At 45.1% G+C, this 21,832-nt stretch overlaps 1 protein-coding gene across 7 annotated transcripts in view; it reads left to right on the forward strand.

Annotated features, from left to right (window-relative positions):
• The window catches only part of dock4b (dedicator of cytokinesis 4b), an 87,597-nt gene that overhangs the window by 34,257 nt on the left and 31,508 nt on the right, over positions 1–21,832 (forward strand). For all 7 annotated transcript variants that reach the window (XM_037462626.2, XM_037462627.2, XM_037462633.2 and 4 more), the window contains exons 9-26: positions 965–1,046; positions 1,224–1,284; positions 1,678–1,810; positions 2,508–2,596; positions 6,396–6,521; positions 8,847–8,971; positions 9,535–9,697; positions 11,378–11,484; positions 12,851–13,004; positions 13,925–14,022; positions 14,102–14,185; positions 14,743–14,843; positions 15,583–15,664; positions 16,667–16,837; positions 18,526–18,715; positions 19,308–19,444; positions 20,646–20,780; positions 21,196–21,294. In XM_037462626.2, coding sequence (XP_037318523.2) covers positions 965–1,046; positions 1,224–1,284; positions 1,678–1,810; positions 2,508–2,596; positions 6,396–6,521; positions 8,847–8,971; positions 9,535–9,697; positions 11,378–11,484; positions 12,851–13,004; positions 13,925–14,022; positions 14,102–14,185; positions 14,743–14,843; positions 15,583–15,664; positions 16,667–16,837; positions 18,526–18,715; positions 19,308–19,444; positions 20,646–20,780; positions 21,196–21,294 — 2,137 coding nt within the window. The remainder of the gene's footprint in view (positions 1–964; positions 1,047–1,223; positions 1,285–1,677; positions 1,811–2,507; positions 2,597–6,395; positions 6,522–8,846; positions 8,972–9,534; positions 9,698–11,377; positions 11,485–12,850; positions 13,005–13,924; positions 14,023–14,101; positions 14,186–14,742; positions 14,844–15,582; positions 15,665–16,666; positions 16,838–18,525; positions 18,716–19,307; positions 19,445–20,645; positions 20,781–21,195; positions 21,295–21,832) is intronic.

A 21,832-nucleotide genomic window follows, 5' to 3' on the forward strand; every position in this document is an offset into this window, starting at 1 on the left:
GAGGTTTTCTCTCTGCTTATCGGTGGACTGTGAAAGTCACCTAACTGGATTAGCCCTCAGCTCGCCAGCCAGGATGAGACGGGGGCCCAGCAGGACGCCTCGGCTGCCTCTCTTTGGCGAGAAATAGAATGAGAGGACAGAGAGCGAATGAAAAGAAGATCTGCATCTTTCCCTTTTTTTTTTTTTTTTTTTTTGCCCGACATGAAGCTAACTATGTGCCCGTGGTGCGGGGCATCTAAGGCCAGAGTTGTCATTATGACTCTGCCCTGTGAAACGCTTAAATTTCATGTGCTGGGGGTTGCACTGCAGAGTATGTGCAAACTAGCCAAAACAGGATTCCAAGTTGTTTTGACAGAAAGTCAGACAATTTTGTCTCAGATGGGCCGAAAACAGTGTTGTAAAGACATTCATGTTCCCCTTGACATTCATGTACCCTTGCTATGAAACTAAATTACGTTGTTGATTCTCTGACCTTTTTATTTTGGCTCAACCATCTTAATTTCATCTTTTTATTATGTCTTTGGTAGTTATGAAGGTAGTGAGTTTCTGTTTTTTCTGTTGCATTTGTCACAATTTCTGCTGACACCCGAATATCCGAGCTAAAAGATGTCGGAGACAACGCTCTGAATATTTAAGCCGGGCCGCGGAGGAGCCCCGCGTGGATGTCCTTGTTGTCGGATATGTTACAGACAGCCCGTGTCGGGGATTTGGTTGAGTAATTCAAGCTTCACATTTTTTTTGTCTCCATCTCTGATCCTTCTCCGCCTGTCTAGCCTCGTATTCTGTTTCAGACGCCTTTTTGGTGCGAGGCGTTTTGGCGATTTGCTTCTGTGGCGCCGTTTCAAATCTCTAACCTGTTCCTGTTTTGCAATGCCGCTCTTTGAGATGACAACCAGCCATCGCTTCTGACCCCATCCATCTCAATGTGTGTTCTCTCTTTCTCTCTCTCTCTCCTGTTGTACAGTGAAAGGTTCTTTGTCAAGCTCAATAAGAGCGGGCTGCCCAAGTCGCCAGAGAAGACGGAGAGACAATGCACGCTGTTCGTGGTGAGTGGTGAACGTGGCTTTTGAGTTGGCAAAGATTGAGTGGGAGCAATTTGAAGTCATGTACAGTAAATCCATGCTTCGCTACCCTGACAACTAAGAGCGTGCTCAGCTCCCTGTGGCTTGTTTACAATAATTGAATCTGATTCTGAAATATGTTTTCCGGCGCTTTCCTTTTAGGATTTGGGAAGCAGTGATCTACGAAAAGATGTCTACATCGTTGTGCACGTCGTGCGAATAGGTGGGAGTTATGATGCTGCGGCTTTATTTGAGTGAGCACGGGATGTCTGGGCTTTTAAAGGAGTCTGGATGGGCCAATATAATGGTTGAGAAAAGAAACATTAAAGCCTGAACCTCATCAATTCTCATGTAGGACACAACAGACAATATTTTATTGAGTAGCGCGAGCGGGTCCTCGTAATTTATGATTGCCTAGTATAATACTAATTTAATTGTTTTCCCAGTAAAGGATGTCCACCAAAAAAATCTCTATCTCCAAAACTGTCATCTAGAATAACTTGTTTTCAAATGTAGGGTAAAGTGATTCCATATATGTCATATTTCGGTTATTATCAGTATGATATTGTGAATCCCGGCTAATTGTATTTCGGCGGTTTCGTGTGTGTGTGTGCAGGGAGAATGGGAGCAGGGGAGAAGAAGAACCTGTGCAGCGTGCAGTACAGGAGGCCGTTCGGCTGTGCCGTCGTCAGCATCGCCGACCTCCTCACCGCCGACTCCAAGGACGACCACCTGCTCAAGGTCTACGCGTAAGTCACCTTAAACAACCAGCGTTTCATTTCAGAACCCAAACATGAAATGTTCCTTTAACTGTGTAAAGGAACAGTTAGCCCTTTATTCTAAACCACACTTCTCACAAACCTAAAAGCAAAGCTTTACAAGTTACTTTGCTGGTAGTCGAACTAAACAATACAGCAGTTTTGTTGTTGCCATGTTGTTTTTCATGCTCACTGAGAGGACTTAGTGGTGCAACCTAGTCCACACAATGCTCTTATAAATTGACACTGTAGTTTAACCTAATTTAAAGCTGGATCTGATACTTCTGATACTTTTAGAATATAAGAAAATACACTACTTTCTTTATTCTAAGCTGTAGAAAGGTTTCAGTCGGATAAGCTTTTAAGTTTTTTTTTAGGTTCAGACAAGCCGTCATAGCGAATACTAAGAATTTGTTTACTCGACCTTCCCCAGGTCACCGTTAGAATTTTTTTACGTAACTGGAAAGCCCATAACTATTTGCTGCCAGCTGTGAGTCACATGACATCAATGTGTTGGTCATCTCACAGTGAATCACACAGTACACGGTTCATACATTGTAAGCCGCCACTTGCAAAAGTGCAACATGGAAAGTGCAACAGAACAGCAACAGTTGGGATGTGAATTGCTGAAATGCCTATTTTACAAATAATATATTTTCCGCAACTCTGTGTCGTCTTTCTGTCTCAGGTGTAACACAGAGAGTGAGTGGCACCAGATCCATGAGAACATAATCAAAAAGGCAAACTCCAGGTACAACCTGTCGGGCTCCAACACAGGTAAGAAGCACTGATTCACATCCACACATTTCTTTTGAGACATTACATGAAGAGGATTTAATAATGCTACAATCTGGCCTCTGGATTTGTTTTTGAGCCAATGTGCTTGTTCACTTTTCTGTTTTGCATCATGTTTTTATTCCCCGGGAACAACTCACAAAGCTGTTCATTTGGTGTTAATCAGGCTTGTTTTTCTCCACAAAGCCGCCATTGTGCGACAGTGACAAACTTAGCGGCCCTGTTGCATCATCAGCCTCTTACTGTGCAACAGTCAGCATCCAGTCCGTCTGGGCCGCGTTTAGGTAGGAGCGAAGTTCCTCTATAAGGAAGCGGATCAGCCTTCACGTGGTCCTCAGGAAGCCTGCTGTTGTGCAAATGCATTCAGATGATTTTTTTTTTAATAAATAGCTGCATTTGCACCATACTGAACAAGAGCATCATCAGCAGTTTCCCATAGCAACAGGTTGGTGGAGAATCAGAACATTCCGTTCTTCAAACCCCTGAAGAAATAGCACGAGACATGTGAAAGAGAGTGTAGATGCAGCTGTGATTGTATTGAAATTAAGAGACCCAGATTAATTTTTGACCTCAAACTATAATCTGCAGTCCCGGACGCTCGAATGGGGGTACAAAGAGGGACGTGAGAGAACAAAATCATGAATTAAACAATGTTGACTAGTTCACAGCTGTTTTGTATCGTTGGCCAAATGTGCAACCGACAGCAAGCAATGAGCAGCGTCTTATTAGGAGTTTGTCTCACAGCTGATTTAGGTTTTGGGGAAGTGCTGCCGCAGGTTGTCATTATCCGAAAGAAAATATTCCTCATGCCTCTTAAAAGAGTTCATTGTCTTCTAACAACTCCATTGTGCATTCCTAGAGGAACTCTGTAAGCTTGCTCCCGGGAAAAGGGGGCAGGGGGGGGTGGGGGGGGGTATTTGTTCAAGGGAGAAAAGATAATAGGATCATCAAGAATCCGTGAGAATCGACTGACTCCCTTTTTCACCTCATCTCAGAAGACCAATAATGAATGACTTGTGGAGAACAACTCAGGGACTGGAATGATCATGATCATGAATAATCGTTGCATATAAGAGTGCAGTAATCACACAGAAAGACACAAAGCTATTTACACGGCATTGCTTCAGAATTTACATGTGACGGCGCTGATGCTGAATAGATGGAGGCGCAAGGGGCTTAGCTGAAAAGTGAAGAAAAAAAACGTCTAAATTGACTTTGGATAAAACAATGGAGTGACACTAGGAATAGAAATGTTACGCAACCACTTAACTGTTTCCTTATCTCGTGTTGAACGTGGGCTAAATCTTCAATTGTTACATCAGCTGTATTCAAAGCGACGCACGCTTTATCTGATTTAGTCACAGATGAAGCAAATAATTAATGTGCTGCTTTCGTTGTTTATATTGAACTTCCGAGACCTTGGAGGGAAGTGACTCATGTGGCTCACTCTGTGTTTCGCGCCTGACGGATGCCGCTGACATTTTAAAGCTTTAAGATGAACACCGTGTCAACAATGAATGTCACTAATTAAGAAGGCCGAAGCATGTTGCCCTTCCCCAAAATGTACCCGTTCATACACCTGTATTGGTTCTGTTTGGGGAGAAGTAGGCACAGTGGCGCACACGCCGTAAAACACATGGAATTAAATTGGATTTGAAGAGGTTCTCCCTTTCGTTGGCGGCTCAGTGTTCATTTCATCACAAACACTTTGGTGTTTTAGCGATTGAGTAGCTGCCAGCCGAGGACATTGATCCATCTGAACGGCAGAGCCAGCCTCGGTGCGTTCTCCATCAAAGTGATTTAGAGGAAAGTCTCTTGTCACAATACTCAGGCCATGCATACTGCAAGTGAGTTCTTTAATAAAAATTACACTTGCATACACCACCGCTTAACTGAGTTTGATGTTGATCTTACAAAATGAAGGCTTTAATCACATAAGTGGAGGTAATTTACATTTTAAAGATAATGAGCACCATTTATCTGTCTGGAATGACATCATTATTTCTTTAATGGCTATGAATGTTTTTGACTGCCACCGTATTGCCTTTTTTAAAACGTATTTTATCTCTTTAATTTAATATCTCACACCCACCTGCAGCTGTAGTAGCACTGATGTCACTGGCGGCACATGTGTTCTACCGCTTAATACCATAATTATTAGGAAGCGAACTATTTCTCTGTCAAATCCCAAAACATAGATTTGTCCAATCATCAGAGCACCTTTTTTACTGTCTACACTCTGGAACCTGGAAAGTAAATTCCTCCCAGAATGCAATTATTATTGAACCCCAGAGCAACATTACAGAATAGAAAACACTTGAGTCGCTTGTCTAGCCTCGACACCAAACGTGCAAACCGGGGAGAATATTTTGTCTTTGTCAAAACACGTCTGTGTCTCCACTCCACTTTGTGTACATGTCCACGCAGGAGCTATGACACGCCATGCATAATTTAAGGACCACAATTTATTACACTTAGCGCCAGGAGGGCAATTAAAAGGGTGCAGTGAAGTAAGATAACGTCATTGGAGTGTGTTCATGTTTCCGTATGTGTGCCCCTCTTTGAGATGTGTGTGTCTGGAGTCGTCTCGCTGTGTGGTTCTCCTTTTTAAAACGGACCGGGCAGTGTGCCAGAAGTCTCTTATTAGCAGCCAATTAGCAGGGGAGAGATGAATACACCGAGCTGTTTGCGTAATAAAGATGCAGAGAGACAGTGACTTTGTTCACATGTAGACTAACGACTGGCCCTATTTTTCTACATCGTGGCGGCCTTTTCGCTTAATCAAACTCAAGAGACGAGGGCTGGAATGGATTGCGAGGAGATGGCGATTTTGTTTACGCGTCGAAGGGATTTCATAAGAATCGGGCTGTGCATGAGTCAGGTCAGGTTGAATATTCAGCTCCCACCTCCACGCAAGCGTAGGTAGGGACAGAAGAGGCTGGGACAACTCTGCAGAGTTTTTAATCCTCCGTTGTTTTTTTCAGTTTTTTGTTTTTGAGGAGGCAGGCCGGGCGGCCAAGGGCACGGAAGGTCGAGGGTGTTTTTGTCAGTGTCAGCTACATCTGCCAAGCAGAATAGTAATGAAGCAGTTAGCCTAATTGTAGCCTGGGCATTTGCTTTTAAAGCCTGTGTGCGTGTGTGTGCGTGCCAAAGGCTTCATCCACATGCACGGGTCAAAGTCAAGGCACTACAGCATGTTCATCTGATGCTCTCTGAACACTTGAAACCCCCTCGTCCTCACCTTCACACTCTCTTCCTCCTCTATTCCTCTGTAGTGCATTTTTCGCCCAGGTAATGAACCGTTTCACACAAACCACCCTCAACTTCTCCCATGCACACGCTCTGCTGTTGGCCCGTCCTCGTGAGCTCGGGCCGGCTCACACCTCTTGTACATCGCGAGTCGGTGCTTCAATTGAGTCGTGTCCGACATTCGGAGTTGTTGCGCCAGGATATTAATTTGAAATCGACCGCGTTCATGTGGGATTTCCTTTCGATAAATATGGCTGGAGAAGACTCTCAGGCTATTTACATTACGTTTATGTACATGTGGGGGTGTCTGTTACCATTGACGCCAGCAGACAAAGCTGAAGTTATCTCGTCTGCAAGTTCAAGAAAAAATGCTTTCTTTTCTTCTGAGTTTACCAATGCAAGATGTTTTTTTATTGTGCTACAAATAGGTTTATGTCGTGTTTGAGATGTTTTTGAGTAGCTACGGCAAGGGATACGGGAGGGAATATCAGGTCTGTGAGATTTTTTTATGCTGTTTTTATTCATTCTTTAGGTCTGGCAGTGGCTCTCCAGCTCCTCCACGGCGACATAGAGCAGCTTAGGCGAGAATACATGGTCCTCTTCACGCGGGGCGTGTCCATCACCAGGAAACTGGGCTTCTCTGATGTCATCATGCCAGGTAGGATGCAAACAAGCTCGCTTACACAAGCGACAAGTAGCACAGTGACGATTTGATAGATTACTTTTCAATTCATCGTCTAACTATTTTAGCAATAATGCATTCAATGTATGGCTGAAAGTCATACTGTGGTGTTTTCCCTCAATCTATCCCAGAGATCACTTTGTTTTCTAATAATGGCTGACACTGTGACATCTGTCCTTTTTTTAAAGTAGTTTTTCTCTTTTTCTCCATGTCGTCTATTTCTGATGTTACAGCCCGCCCTGTTCTCCTTCCATTACTTTTATTATTTGAAACTGCATAGGGATGAGAAACAAAGCCACATTCACACTCGGGTGCAATTTACTTTCCAATTCGCCTGACCTGCGTATCTTTGACTCCCTGCATATAAAACTGGCTTGGATAGAACGTGCCTGCTCTTTCCTTAGAAATGCTGTACTGCTGTCAGAGACATAAAACAAATTTGTTACGCACAGGATTAAAAGACTTTACAGGCAGCAGGTGTGTAGAGACGGTCATAAACTGGTAACATAAAATGAGTACCTTTTTTACCAAAGATCTGTTCATTATATTGTATTATATCAGAGCTGACACCTTTTTGAGGTTGTATACTTAATGTATTTTCTAGTGTTTGTATTGTATGCATTAATCTACCTTATAACATCTGCTGTAGTTGCCTTGGCAACACTTGACATCCATACCAAATGCTTGACAGTGATATTTGATTTCCACTTCCGATTCAAATATTCAGATTGCTTCAGGTGCATGGGCCTCAATTAGATAGCGTCTTCTCCAAACAACCCAGACCCCCGCAGAAGCCCTCCGACTAAACTGGATGGGTGTCTTGTTGCCGTGGCAACACGTGTGCATTCACCTGAACGTGAGGCGAAACAAAGAAGTCGTGACGTGCGTGTTTATGTTGACATCCGCTGTTCAGTTCAGTGCGTCATTCATGAGAGCAGGACATCGGGGGGACTGTTTTAAACAAGTGAGGTGTGCTGTCTGGTCACGCAGATAAAGAGGAGCCACAGACTACAGGTCCCCTAGCGCCTCACTAACACAGATTCATGTTCACTGTCTGTTTCTTTGTCTTTGTCTGGCTGCAACCCTTTAATGCCGAGTGCATGCACGCTCTCTGCCCGCTTTTATTCTGCCCTTGGGCAAAGGGATCTCTCTACCTCTTCTTGTGTGTCTCTTTTCTGGAGAGATTTGTTTCTCTCTGTATCTTTGCCCTCATTTTATTTTTTCAGCTGCTCTCGCCTCAACCTCTCGACTTTTTGCCTATTATACATTAAGAAACTACCCTATTGTTTGTCTGCCTTCCTGCTCTCTTTGTGTGTGTGTGTGTGTGTGTGTGTGTGTGTGTGTGTGTGTGTGTGTGTGTGTGTGTGTGTGTGTGCGCGTGCGAGAGGCAAGCGGGTACAGTATGGGTGTGTATCTAATTCCCATGGTTGCCATGGATACTGTTGTTAAGAGCAGAAAATCAATGTTGACCCGAGAAATAGAGATATGATGAGCACACACACACACTGCAGGGGATAGAGGGACGCTTTTTTGTGTCCGACCGCAGATTGGCTGTAAAGAACTGGTGTAATCCTTTTGACTTCCCCTAAAGTAGGAAATAAATGTGTTCCTGGCCCAGTCATTGTACATTCAGCTGCAGTTGGAACAAAACCTCGTCACATATGGCTTCCTGGGTTTGTTTTCCCAGTTATTTTACAGATAGAAGTGTATTCACAAGAGGGAACTGGAAGCTGGTGACTACAGAATTAACTCCAGAATTATGTAATCTTCTTAGATATAATAATGGGGAATGCTTCTAAGTCCGTTTACAGCTTTTGAGGAGTGCTACCCCCATCAATGAATCTTAAAAGAGATGCTCGGAATCTGGTTAGTTGCCTTAAGGGATTAGCCGCTACTATCGTAACAATGCACCCAAATATCTCAGCCAACTGTTGGTGGCTGAGTTGCATCGTGGGTAAGGAATACATTAAATAAAAATAAATTATAGATAAATGTATGCTGCATTGATTTTGTCCCTTTGCTAAAAAGGTAAACAGGCTGTCACTCTGCTGCAGTCAAAGCATCTCAGTAACCCTGCCTGCAGATTTTAAATCTTGCATTCTTGCAAACTTGTCGCCACCAGAAAACGTATCACTCAATGCCCCCCCTCCCCCCTCCCCCCGGATCTCAATGCTGTCCAACGCTGTCACAAAGCATTACAGAAAAAAAAATTGTGGTCAAGCTGCCGAAAGATCATTTATAATGCTCTCTTGTATGTATAATCGATGCCTTGTTGCCTCTTTCACCTTCCTGTCCCTGCAGGAGAGATGAGGAACGACCTTTACATCACACTGGAGAAAGGCGAGTTTGAGAAGGGAGGGAAAAGCGTGGCCAGGAACGTAGAGATCACCGTCTATGTGCTGGATATCGACGGGCAGATCCTCAAGGTAAAACCACTTTTTCACAGTTTCACAGCTTTAACTGTAATTTAAACAGAATATATCATTTGAAATGACAAACCACTTTGTTTATGGATATTAAATTACCCATTAAGTCACTCTTTTTTTTTTTTTTCTCGCTTATTTTAGAGAAAAACTCTTCATTTAAATATCGCTGACCCAGATAAAAGTGTCTCTCCTGTGTGTTGCCCAATTCTGGTGCAGCGCTGGGACAGTCTGTTCCTGTGGTTTCCCCTCACTGCCTCGGCCTTGAAGAGAAAATAAACTCCCCATACAACCCTTCTGCCAGTGCACGGCACGCATCCCTCTGACACACATACACGAAAACCATGTTGTTCTCACTTTATTGTCATTAGCGGCGAGGTGCGGTTTTCATTAAAACCCCTTATTCGTGTCTGTCTCACTCATTCATTGTGCGCCTTTCCTCATCCTCAAAGCTGGCCTCTCATTTCCTCTCCTCGCTTCCTGTTTTTTTCTTTCTTCTCGCCATTCTTCCCCTCAGCCTCACGCTCTTCTGTGTGTGTGTGTGTGTGTGTGTGTGTGTGTTCCAGACTCACGTGGCTGCCGGCTCCGGTGAACCAGGCGGGGACGAGTACCACTCCTTGGTGCTGTACCACAACAACAGCCCGCGCTGGGCCGAGCAGCTCAAGCTGCCCATCCCGGTTGACATGTTCCGCGGGTCGCACGTCAGGTTTGAGTTCCGACACTGCTCCAGTAAGTGGGAAGAAGAATTTGGATAACCTTTTGTCTATCTATTGAAAGTCTTTCACGCATTTTCAAGACATTATCTGCCCGGGTGGGAATGCCTGAGGCGCCGTTCTCTGTTCAGTCTGTTATCCTGGGAGGTAAAGAGGGGAGAGGAGTACAACAAACACTCATCACCAAACACGGCAGCGTCGAGCCGCGGAGGGTGGCTGCCAACCCACGAATAGAAAGGGTCCAAGTGGAGAAGTGTGCGCTCGCTTAAGCATTTTAGGACTGATTTGTCCAACTTCTCATCTCCTAATGAGACAAAACTTTAATTATGACCATAATCTCTCTCTCTCTCTCTCTCTCCCTGTGCTGCAGGGAGAGGGGCAGTCTCGTCTCCCATAACAAGCTGACATTATTATGCATTCTGGGAGGCTGTGTGCTGTAGATATAGTGGCCTTATTATTGCTTACCGTGCAGGCATTACTACCGAAGGGCTGCCCATTAGGAGCCCAATTTAATGTGGTGACACCAACCTGAGGAGACTTATCGCACATACTGTTGGGGCTCCCGCACTCCAAGGCAGCTCGGCTGTAGAAATCGGATTAGCAGACGCTCTCATTTTCAATACATGCACAAAAGCACTTTTCTTTTGAACCATCTTGTACTTTCACTCATAATACTGCATTGGTAATTGTTAATTTGTCTCTGGGGAGTGCAGGCTCTTCCCTAAAGGTGGGCGAGGGCCAGTCGGCATCCACAGTGCAATATGTTGTTGTATTACTGCTGTGTGTTTGTTCTGCAACATTTCAACTGAAACCATCTGCAATATTAGGCCCATTTTATTGTTGGTAATGCAGACAGTTCCAAGATGATAAATAATAAGAATTAACTTTTTTACAAAACACACACCTAGTGTATCACTCTGACACTGTAAATACACTATATAACACTTCAGTGTAATTGTTAGAGTGGTTTGAAGCTATAGAACATCAATCTCCACCTGCTCCGCCCAGCTCAACAAAACTCAACGACTGCCGCCCCAAGGCTAACAAAAACTAAAGTTCTCAGTCTTTTAAGCAATATCTTTCCTGGTGTAAAAACGTAATCACTGCAGAGCAGGATAGAAAGTAAATGGCCATGGTGCAATACCTTTTTCTAAGTTTATTACAGTACAACTTGTGCTGCTCCTGGGAAAGTGCTCACGCCCACACACACACACACACACACACACACACACACACGTAAAGTTCTGGTCGACGGCACTTAAGTGTCGGTTGCAATAAAAGGAAATAGAAACCTCTGCCTCTCACTTCCCCCTGTGCGCACATTAGCCCTTTATTTCTAAAGCAGAAGATAAATCCGATTACATGTGTTCATGATGCAAATTATGCCCACAGCTTTCAGAAAGCTTCTTAAGCTTACCCTCAATAGAGAGGCCCTCAAAGGCTAACTTGTTTCCTCGTTTGTTGTGTACTGTCAGTGTGTTTCCGTGCACCCTAAAGTTCCAGGTGTTATGCTTGCATCGAGCAGAATGCGGGCACTAAAGGCATCAGATTCCCTTTTTTCAACTGGTTCATTTCCATTGCATAACCTGAAAAGAACTGGTTTCATAACATCGCTCCGTGTTCCTTCTATTTTCCTGCCAGTCTGTGCTTGTGTATCTTGGACTCAATGCCGTGTCCATGTGTTGTTGTTCGACAGCTAAAGACAAGGGAGAGAAGAAACTGTTCGGCTACTCCTTTGTTCCTCTGATGCAGGAGGACGGCAGGACTCTGCCGGATGGCACCCATGAGCTCATTATCTATAAGGTAAAACCAAATCAACACCACAGAACGATTTTGACCGAACAACGTGGAAATGGATTTCACTGTGTGCTTTCTACATAGACGTTGTGCTACAGAAGTATTCACCTCCATGTGTAACCATCCAAATGAGTGATATTCAAAGGAACTAGGATATTATAGTGTTTCCAATGCATGCTATGGTATTCAACAATACAAGGTTTCAGTGGGCAGAACGAAAACATGTTCACGGTCATTCTCTTTGTTCGTAAATTGCAGCTGAAAAAGTCTCTTAAGTGGACCACACGGGTATCGCCGCATCTGTTCAGCGTGGCGATACATGCTATATATGATTATGTGAATCATGAGTTCTGTCATCACTCTGTTTAGTACCTGGATGGGTTGAACAACAGCTCACATAACTCCATTACATGCCGAGTGGCCCATGAGTCATGTCCACTTGCATAACATTTTCAAACTGTAGGGGTTGGATCGAACCTTGAGTGGTAATGTACGTGTCAAAGAGAGTTGAGCGTGACACATTTCATGTGGAGTAAGTCAATCTCTGTTTAACATGACCTTCATGTCCCCTTTTCTGCATTTTATAGACATTTTTGCTTTAAGACATCAAGCGACTAAAGCATATGAAATGGCCAGCATCCCCGGTTAAAAGCTACTGCGAGACCGTCTTGGCTGTAATTCAGAATAATTGCAGACTGCATGGTTTTCCTCAGCTGCCCGGCGAAGGGTGTGTGCATAAACCTCAGGACAGAAAAGCATCGAGGGCATTCATACGTACAGAACAGTGACCAAGAGTCTGATTATTTATACTGCTGCTAGCTCTGAAAAACAAAAAAAAGCCCTCCTTCCTGTTGTCGTCTTGTCGCCAGGTGGCCAGTATCAGTCCCAGCAAACCCTCTAACCCGAGCCTGCCAGTTTTAGAGGACCACTCTGGTAGCCTGTTTGTTCCCACCGTTCAGAGGGGGGTAGAAGGGGGAGGCGGAGGGGGGGGGGGGGGGGGGGGGGTGTTCTGATGCCAGATGGAAGCTGCTGAAAAGCTCAATGAAACTGGCATGGCCTAGTTTCTCCACGGACCTAAAATAGACTCCGGAGAATCGGTCCAAACTTGTGGGGTAGCTTTTGGAGCTCAAACGGCCTCAGCTGTGGGCATCAAAGCAGCACATTAAATCGCCCAAAATAACGGTGGTGCTCTGTGATTGATCATGTGCAACAGCTTGGATGTCTACGATCACAGAATCCAAATGTGTTGGACGTATTGTTTACTAAAACAGTGAATGCATTGCCCTTAAGGTTTCGGATTGCAAACCCTTCATCCGCTCCCCAGTTGACAAGAAGCTGGACTCTTTTCCTCCTCTCTCTCCTTGTCGTCCAGTGCGAGGAGAACGCCAGCCTGGCAGAGTGTTCGCGCTACCTGAAGCTGCCGTTCTCCAAGGCCAACCTCCCGTCCAACAACCAAACTCTGAAAGGCGCCAAGGAGTCCTTCTGGATCACCAGCTTTCTCTGCTCCACCAAGCTCACACAGAACGGTAAACTACGCCGAGGAATCGACTCTGCTTTCTTTTGGGAGGGTGGGGGGGGGGGGGGGGGGGGGGGGGGGGAGTGCTCTCATCACATCGTGCAGCCAGTTCGCACTACTCGCTAATGAGCAAATAAATCTCTGCTTTCAAAGTGGGAATTGTATTTGTTCAGTTGAAGTAGCTTCTCTCCGATAGAGTCCGCCCTCATTTGTAGTGCAGTAAACAACAGGCAACAATATTCACCAAATTATTTAAGGTGTGCAGCGGAGGAGACATTTGTTTAACCCAACTGAGTAACTGATGCCTTCCAAACCTCACCAGACCTTGAATGTACTACAGTGTTTTCAGATTTCACAAAACAGTAAATGATAAATCATCTTACCCCCCCATTAAGTGGAGCGTAGAATATACAAACAGAAAAGCTTCAGGCACTTTTTGATTGCAACAAGCTGTTAAATTCCTGCAGGCTTTTCATTTTATTTGTGAACTAATTTCAGAAGTTTATCAGAGTGTTTGATTACAAAATACACTCGACAGAGGTGGTTAATGCGGTTGTGCGTGCACACACGACGCAGATCTACATGTGAAGTTTCAAAAAGAAACACTTGAACGGGATCGGAGGAGACGGCTGAAAGAAAATTCTTCTCGAGGCGTATGTTTTATTCATGCGTATGTCTGGGGACTCCGGCTCACCAAAATGACTTTTTATCTCCTTAATCCTGCCGCACTTGAAAATGTCATCATTTGTTTGGATTCTGTGGAGGTTTTGTGTTATAATTGAAGGGTGTGGTGATGCTTTGTGATCCGAGGTGCACGTCGCTCTCACAATGCGCTTCTTCACAAGGCGTGTCTCCAACCTCTGACGCTTTTTCATGCGTTTCCATCACTTAAAATGATATCTTTTTGACCCCCTTTTTTGTCTTTCTCAGGAGACATGTTGGACCTGTTGAAGTGGCGGGCCCACCCCGAGAGGATCAACGACAGCCTCTCCAAGCTGAAGGAGATTGACGGCTCGGAGATTGTCAAAGTGGGCCCACAATGAAATACAAATATAATTGATCAATAATATTTATATGAATAATATGACAAAAACCCCTTTTGCACAGTTTCTACAGGACACGCTGGACACTCTCTTCGGTATTCTGGATGAAAGCTCCCAGAGATACGGGCTCAAGGTGTTTGACTCACTGGTAAGCAAGTTGTTCTAATTAATCCAAGGATCCAACCTTTTTCCTCTTCACGCGTCGAGCACAAAGCCATCGGGGTTTGAGTCCATCACAAAAAAGACAGAAACAGAAACGCAAACTTTTTTCTGACGGAGAGGGATGGAGCGACGCAACGATACGGAGCTTACTGATCCAATCTGAGCCCCGTCACGCTTCACCGCGCTGAAAGAGCGACCCCCCCCCCCCCCCCCCCCCCCAATCAATCTCGCTCCCTCTTCGACTCTCTTTGTGTGTCCCTCTCTCAACATCAGGCTCACACTGACACATGGCACGCTCTTTCTCCTCCGAGCGGGGCGTAATCAATGATGAAAGGTGCAGCCTCCGAGTTTCTGTATTGGGGGGGGGGGGGGTCCCGTTAGTCTGACATGTGGGCTTAATCTTCTATTGTCGGACCAATTCGGTGCATTTCCCACACACCGACACGCAAGGGAAACTTGGAGGATTTGCTGCAGCCTCTGTCAATATGTCTTTATTGCCTTCCTTTAAATATGATATTATACTACTTCTCTTTTTACTTAAAGGTCCATATCATCAACTTGCTCCAGGACAGCAAATTCCAGCACTTCAAACCCGTCATGGACACCTACATCGAGAGCCACTTTGCCGGAGCTTTGTCCTACAGGTACACACTGGTTTCAGGCTCCACTTCTCCAGACGCTTGCAGCAGGGTCACACAATGCGGCCCGGACTCGTGTTTTCTATTCCAATGACACGCTAGACCGGGTGGGCAGGCAGGCGGTCGGAGAGGCCAACGTGCATCGGCGCTGACTGGGCGCTCTGGTCAGCTCTGAGCTGCGAGAGAGTACACAGGAGCGCCAATGACATGCTTATGCTGCCCCCTGGCTGACGTGCAGAGCAATGGAAGAAATGCGCTCTCTCGGGTCGCTTCCCACCTCCTCGCTTCCTCTCCTATGTCTGACACACGCGCAAAGACACACATATTCACGACCTGCTGTTTTTCACCGGCTGTCTTCTTCACACTCTCTGTACCTGCTAAGATAACATGTCAGTGTGTCTTCTCGGTTTTTTTCTTTTTCCAATCAGCCACTCAGAATCCTGCTGCTTTAACCATCTGCTCTAAACTCCTAGGCCTGCGATAGATTTATTCACACCTTAATTACTTAAAACTGAATTGATTGTTGCTATCTGTCGTCCAGTCTTGATTGGAAGGAGAAAAGCCACCTCATAGGTTATCACAAATTATTTTATCATAAGCAGTTTTTATGAAGTGCCATTGTCCAGGGGAAGTTTGATTGATTTCAAAACACTGCATTGTCTCATCTTTATTTCCTAAAACCAGTGATGGCGATGTGCGACTTTTCTCGGGCTGAGTGCTGATAGTGTGTATTTGTTTTCTCCAGGGACCTGATCAAAGTGCTGAAGTGGTACGTGGACCGCATTGTTGACGCCGAGATTCAGGATCACATACAGCAGGTGCTCAAGGTGAGGCATCTGCTCGAGGACACACACACACACACACGTGCACACACGCAAAGGAGGCCGTTTTCAAAAGACACATAACTAAATTACAGGAATTTATTCAATAAAACCTTTGACACAGATGCATGCGGAAATGCAAACAAATAAACATTCTCCCTCTTGCTGCCACTCCTCCTAATAACATCCCCCCCCAGAGAATGCACCACCATTCGTTACCCCCCCCCCCCCCCTCACCCTATTACACTGCATGCAATTTTAATCGGCAGAAATGCGGAGCCTGTGGTGCCGTGAATCGACATAACAATGTTTTAATGACTCGCGCAGATGCTCTGTGGGAGGAGCCTGCTGCGGCCTCCGTGCTGCGGTTTCCCATTCATCATTCACGCCACACGTTCTTCCACTCTGTCATGCTGTCGATTAGAAATGAGTGATACACCTCGGTTGTGTTTGCAGGGTTGTACTTCTGAGTAATCCACAGCATGTCTTGCCCACTAGGTTTTTTAGAGCAGGTCTTGTTTCTGGAAAGGTTTCATTTTGCAGCACAAAGGAGTTCACTTCCCCTGTACTGTGTGATCAGTGTCAGGTGAAACGCTTGTTATCTGCGTGATTTAGAACTGCATACACTGTAGGGCCACAGCTCATTTTGTCTTTCATTATTAGTCTATCTGACAACTAGTCTTTCGGGAAAGTTCAATCATACTAAATGCCTCCCACAAGCTCCAGGAGCCCAAAATCAACCGATCGCTCCTCTGAAACTGATGAATATTCCAGTTAAGAAAAGCAAAAGCAAAGCACATTTGGGGAAGTTTTGCTTCATAAATGACTTGCAATATAGAATTCATCATCAAAGTTTAAGTGAACGCCGCTTCTTGCTTTCAGATAAATGCTTCAGGGGCAAAATGAAATGTCACATCATTCCTGAATAATTTCCACTGCAGGGGAATTCAGTTTTTCCATCACAGAACAACATGATAATCAACCGTTTCTTTTCTTTCCACCCTCCAGGCCAGCGAGTACATCTTCAAGTACATTATTCAGTCTCGCCGGCTCTTTTCATTGGCCACCGGAGGCCAGAATGAGGAGGAGTTTCGAGTCTGCATCCACGAGCTCTTCATGTCCATCCGCTTCTTCCTCTCGCAGGACAACAAAAGCACCAGTCCGGTCGCACAAACACAGGTCGGTTTGTCATTACAGTCTGTGAATGTGTACAATCGGCGCCTGCCACTTCATTTTCATTTTTTTCTATCTCGGGGGCTCCTGCTAATGCAGTCGTGATAGGTGAGAAATTGTCTGTAATTGAATCTCACGCTGCCAGCGGGCCTGCAGCCGGAATAGAAATTCCTTTTGAAACTCTTGCGTTTCCGTCTGGGAGGTCTGCACAGCAGGGCGGACGCCTTCGCTCATTTGCAGCGAGCGAACCAAAATAAACAAGCTCGAGATGCCAATGATTACACGGCAAAAACAGCTGCTTGTATGGTGTGTGTATTTGCCCACACAATGGAGGGAGGGATATACCTGCAGGATATCACTAGAGACCCCGCTTGGGGCATCAGTGATCAGTTTCCACCCCTTTCCATTCCATAGCCGTCTCGCATTATTCCTAATCTTGTTTTGTTTGTTTGTTTGTTTTCTTCTCCTTTGTTCAATCGGTTTTCTTTAGTCCATTGGAGGCACATGCCTTTTCAACGGACCGGGTTGCTCTCAGTACTCTAGTCGTACATGCCCTGCATCTAAATGTGTATTAACTCCCCTAAGTACGCTAATAACTTATTTTCTTTATTGCCTTGTTTGCCTCACCTGTGTGCCCTCACCTCAACATATGTTCTGATCTAGCTTTTGGGGGGAAATCTGTTCAGTTACCCCATCAGGGTTTTCCTTTTCACAGCTCATTTGATCAATTATAATAATTTAGTCAAGAAACATGACAATCTTGTTTAAAACCCTCCAGTCCCTTTGTAATCATTCCCCTCACCTTAGGGCCACGAGGAGGGGGGGGGATGAGTGAAACATAAGCTCTTCCAGTTACGCCCTCCTCGTACCATCTGAAAAGCTCCACTTCATCCCTCCACTGGCTCCTGATCTCGGGCTAATTTGTATTCACAACACAACAGTGGCTGTGTGAAGATGCAAGCCAGGCTAATGCTAATCCAACTTGACACGTGGGCACACTAACAGCAAATCCATGTAAACATCATTTGGCACCTGTAACCTGATGTGGTCACCACAGCATGTTTTGAATACTGAACAGTCAAGCGGATGCTGTTCACCCTCAAGAGCCAAGTACCCCCCTAAGAACAAAAAAATATATTTTTAAAAGGATTATTGAATGCATGCTCATTTTGAATTAAAAAATTCCCCCCCCCCCCCCCCCCCTCCCTTGGAGTGCGTTCACGTGCCCTCATTTTATAACCTCTGCTCTAAACAATTAACACAGGACCCAGTAATCATGTTGAAGATATGTGATGTACAGAGCAGCCTTCAATGCGTGGCAATACTATGGATCTTGTGTTCGCTTCATCCAAACTGATCTTTTGTCAAAGGTAAAACACCCGTGACAGTGAAACAAAGTGTCGCCGAAAAAATGACTTCCATCATTCCGCCGGGCTTTCCTGGAAAAATGAACGTTAAAAAGAAACCAAAGGACACTGGGATTTAGTAGAGAATGAATTGACATTACATATGAATCTGGTATATTCATGTCTTCAAATGTTCTGTTCAGTAGAAGTTGCAGTTTGAAAGCGTTGGGTTGTTAACTCTCGTCAAAGGGATTTCAAAACTTTGAGAAAAAAAAAAAGAGAAAACCCATTGGCGATAGATCGGCAGCGCCTCCGAATGACCAACGAGCGCCGCTCTGTTCCCGCCAGGCGGTGTTCCTGCGCACGTTCCCGGCAGTTTATGGCGAGCTGCTGAAGATCTTCGCGGTGCGGGAGGTGGCCGGCTTCGTGAGGGAGACGCTGGGCAGCCTGCCCACAGCCGTCCACGCTGACTGCCTGGAGGCCGTCAAGCTGCAGTGCATCGCCAAGACGGTGGAAAGCCAGCTTTATATTAACCCGGGTAAGGATTTGCTCGCGCAGAAGGACGCGCTGTTTGGCGCGCGCACATAATTAAAGCCTGTGAACACACAGGAAGCCCAAACGCAATAACATTTGAGAGTGAATTGCACAAATACAGAACACAAGTGCATACAGATCATGGACGCAGCTAAGCACACAGCCCAGAGGGGGGGGGAACTAAGCCTGTTGGCACAAGATGCCGCTTGTTCAAATCTGTTCATTAGTCCATATTATACTGATTGGTTGTATGCCCCTGCAGTGCATTCATACGATAACACACCTCAGCTAATGTAGCCCACAGCGGACCCTCCTCCAAGCCATTAAAGTGCTCTTAATGAAGGCTTTGCACTGAAGCAAATTACAGTCATTGCTTGATTCCCGGTTTGCTTCCAAGGACTACAGAAAAATCCCTCATCCAAATACCATTAGATACTTTTAAATATATCTAAGAATTATTGAGCGCTCGTGAAATCCAAACTAATGCAGCCGCAGCAGGAAAGTGGTCGTTTGTCCCCTTTTGGTCTCTGTTGTGTTCTCTTATATGTGATTATGTCTGTTATGTGCGTGTGTGTGTGTGTGTGTGTGTGTTGCAGAGTCGCGGTGCATCCTGTTGCCGGTGGTGCTCCGTGTCCTTCAGGCTCACATGCAGGAGCAGAGAGACCTGGTCATGTGTGCTCGCATCTTCACCAGCATGCTCTCCCTCATCAAGAAGGAGGAGAACGGCACTGCGGTGAGTAGCCCGCCGGTGACTGGTCGCCGTCATACCGGTCCGGCCCACCTTGCGGGGATGATATTTAGCGTACACCAAGCTGTCCTGCGTGCTAACCAGCTGCCGAAATTCAACTTCACTATATTGTCCAATAAGACTATACTGCCAGTTATTTGCCATGGATTTTTTTTTTATTCTGGATGAAGTGACTTTATGCCTGGATATTATCCAGCTTTGTCAAAAATGAACTTGCCCTTGCTCAAGAGATTTACCAACAAGAGAATTACCTCCATAATTACTGGAAATAACTTTAAGCATGAGGAATTACTCTAAAAGCAATTCCATCGACAATACATTTCAATAGCTTATTGCTGTGTTGTGTATATGGTCAATTAGTCTTTGTAACAGGGACATTGGCAGCTGTGCAGTTCAGTAATGAGCCTCATCAATTTAGCAGTGGGCATTGTTGAGCTGTGGTTGTGTTTGGACGTGTGTGCGCGTGTGTGTGTGTGTGTGTGTGTGTGCCTGCCTGTGTGTGCCTGTTAGCGTGTCTGTAGCAACTCAGGTTGCCTGACTTTGACTGTTTGCTGCCAGAGGGACAGCTAGTGGTTAAAGGAGCCCAGTAGGACCCACAGTCACACACACATACCTACACACACACACACACACACACACTGGTGGCACATCAAAAGAGAAGTGACAGCTTTTGGCAGCCAATGTGCCAGTCTGAACCTCTCGCTCTTCTCATTATCGCCCCTTTCCAAGACCTGTCTGTCTTGTCAGGGGAGACTAGATGGAGGTGTACACCCGCAAATATGACACACAATAAGAAACACAAAAAACACACACAGATTCATGCCAGTTTATCATCTATTCTCTCTGAATTGCTTTTCATCTCGGGCTGTATTCCTATTTCATCTACTTTTTTTTTATTTTCTCCCCTTATTCTTTTTAAAATGTTGCCTTGAAACTTCCCATTGGTCCCCAAACTACTGATACTCATTCAAGACTCATTAAATCTGCAGGGAAAGTAATATCACAGGAGAGGGAAGATTTTGGCTCTGCAATCCGTTGTCCTTCACTGTTCAGTGATGTGCCAACGTAAGCAGAATGCAGAATAAACGTTGAGAGAGCGATGTCATTGACAATAACCCTGACCTAAAGACTAGTGAGTTATCCCTGTTCCTGTTATTTACACACTTCTTTTCCCCTTTGTGTGTAGGAGCCGGTTGTCTCAGAAGAGGTGGAGCTGATAGTAGAGAGCCTGCTGGGAGTTTTACTGAGAACCATCCTGGAAATAAGCAACCGGCCTCAGCAATCTGGACCTGCCATGAGACTTCAGTTCCAGGATGTCACTGTATGTTTGTATCCCCATTTAAAGTTGGGTGTGGGTGTGTGTGTGGGTGTGCGCTTTATACTATAAATACTTTTGGGACTCCACAAAATGTGCAGAAGTAGTTTCAGATAATTGAGTTGCTGCTGTGTAATTAACACCACCATTAATAACTAGCAATAATTATGATTTGATCTGAACTCTTACAGGTTGCTAATAGATGTTAATAAAGGGCATTTTGCAAATGCAATATGACGAAGTCCATTACCTCCTTTACAAAAGCATGAGGGGTCAGCGATGCAATGCATCCAAAATGACTACTTTCTACATGAATGTTTAGAAATGTTCGGGACCCCCACATCTTATTTATTTAATGATTCAGAGCTGCTTGTGGAGCGGCTTCTGTCTTTATATAGCTCTGTGTGTTCCGTCCTGTCAGGGGGAGTTTGTGGCGTGTTTATTGGCCCTTCTGCGACAGATGAGCGACAGGCACTACCAGCAGCTGCTGCAGGCATTCAGCGGCAAAGACAACCTGAGGGTAAGACCACTACGTCAATCTCCCTGCCCCACCTCGTTAGAGCAGTAGCTTCTGGTCCTAGATTCATTATCGCTTTCCATCCGCATTGCTTCATATCCTGTCAATGCTTGACCTTTGTGTGTAGCTGCATGTGAATGTTGGGTGCAGAGACAGAGAAAGATTGCATTGTTTATGTTGCTTCTTGGATTTGACATTCTTATCTGTGTCTGTGCCACCTTCTGTTTTTCTCCCCGCTCTCTTTGATTCGTTGCTGTATCTCACCGCCTTCCTTTCTCCCAGTTTTCAAAACATTTTTTCCAATTGTCAGAAAAAGTAGACCGGTAATAATATCTCGGTAGCTTGAGAGCTTTCTTTCATGTTTGATTTGATTTGATTTTGTACTTAAATATCCAAAGTAAGTGCCTGGGAGTCATTGAGCAACCACCATAAAACCAACAAATTGGGATGCGACGATAAGCTGAAATGAAATTAAACGGAAGATGCTTTGTTTCATGGTTTCAGCACCATGGAGAGAGACGCTGCACAACAATCTTTTCTT

The sequence above is a fragment of the Pungitius pungitius genome, chromosome 2 (assembly GCF_949316345.1).
Source record: "Pungitius pungitius chromosome 2, fPunPun2.1, whole genome shotgun sequence".
NCBI classification, from domain to species: Eukaryota; Metazoa; Chordata; class Actinopteri; order Perciformes; family Gasterosteidae; genus Pungitius; species Pungitius pungitius.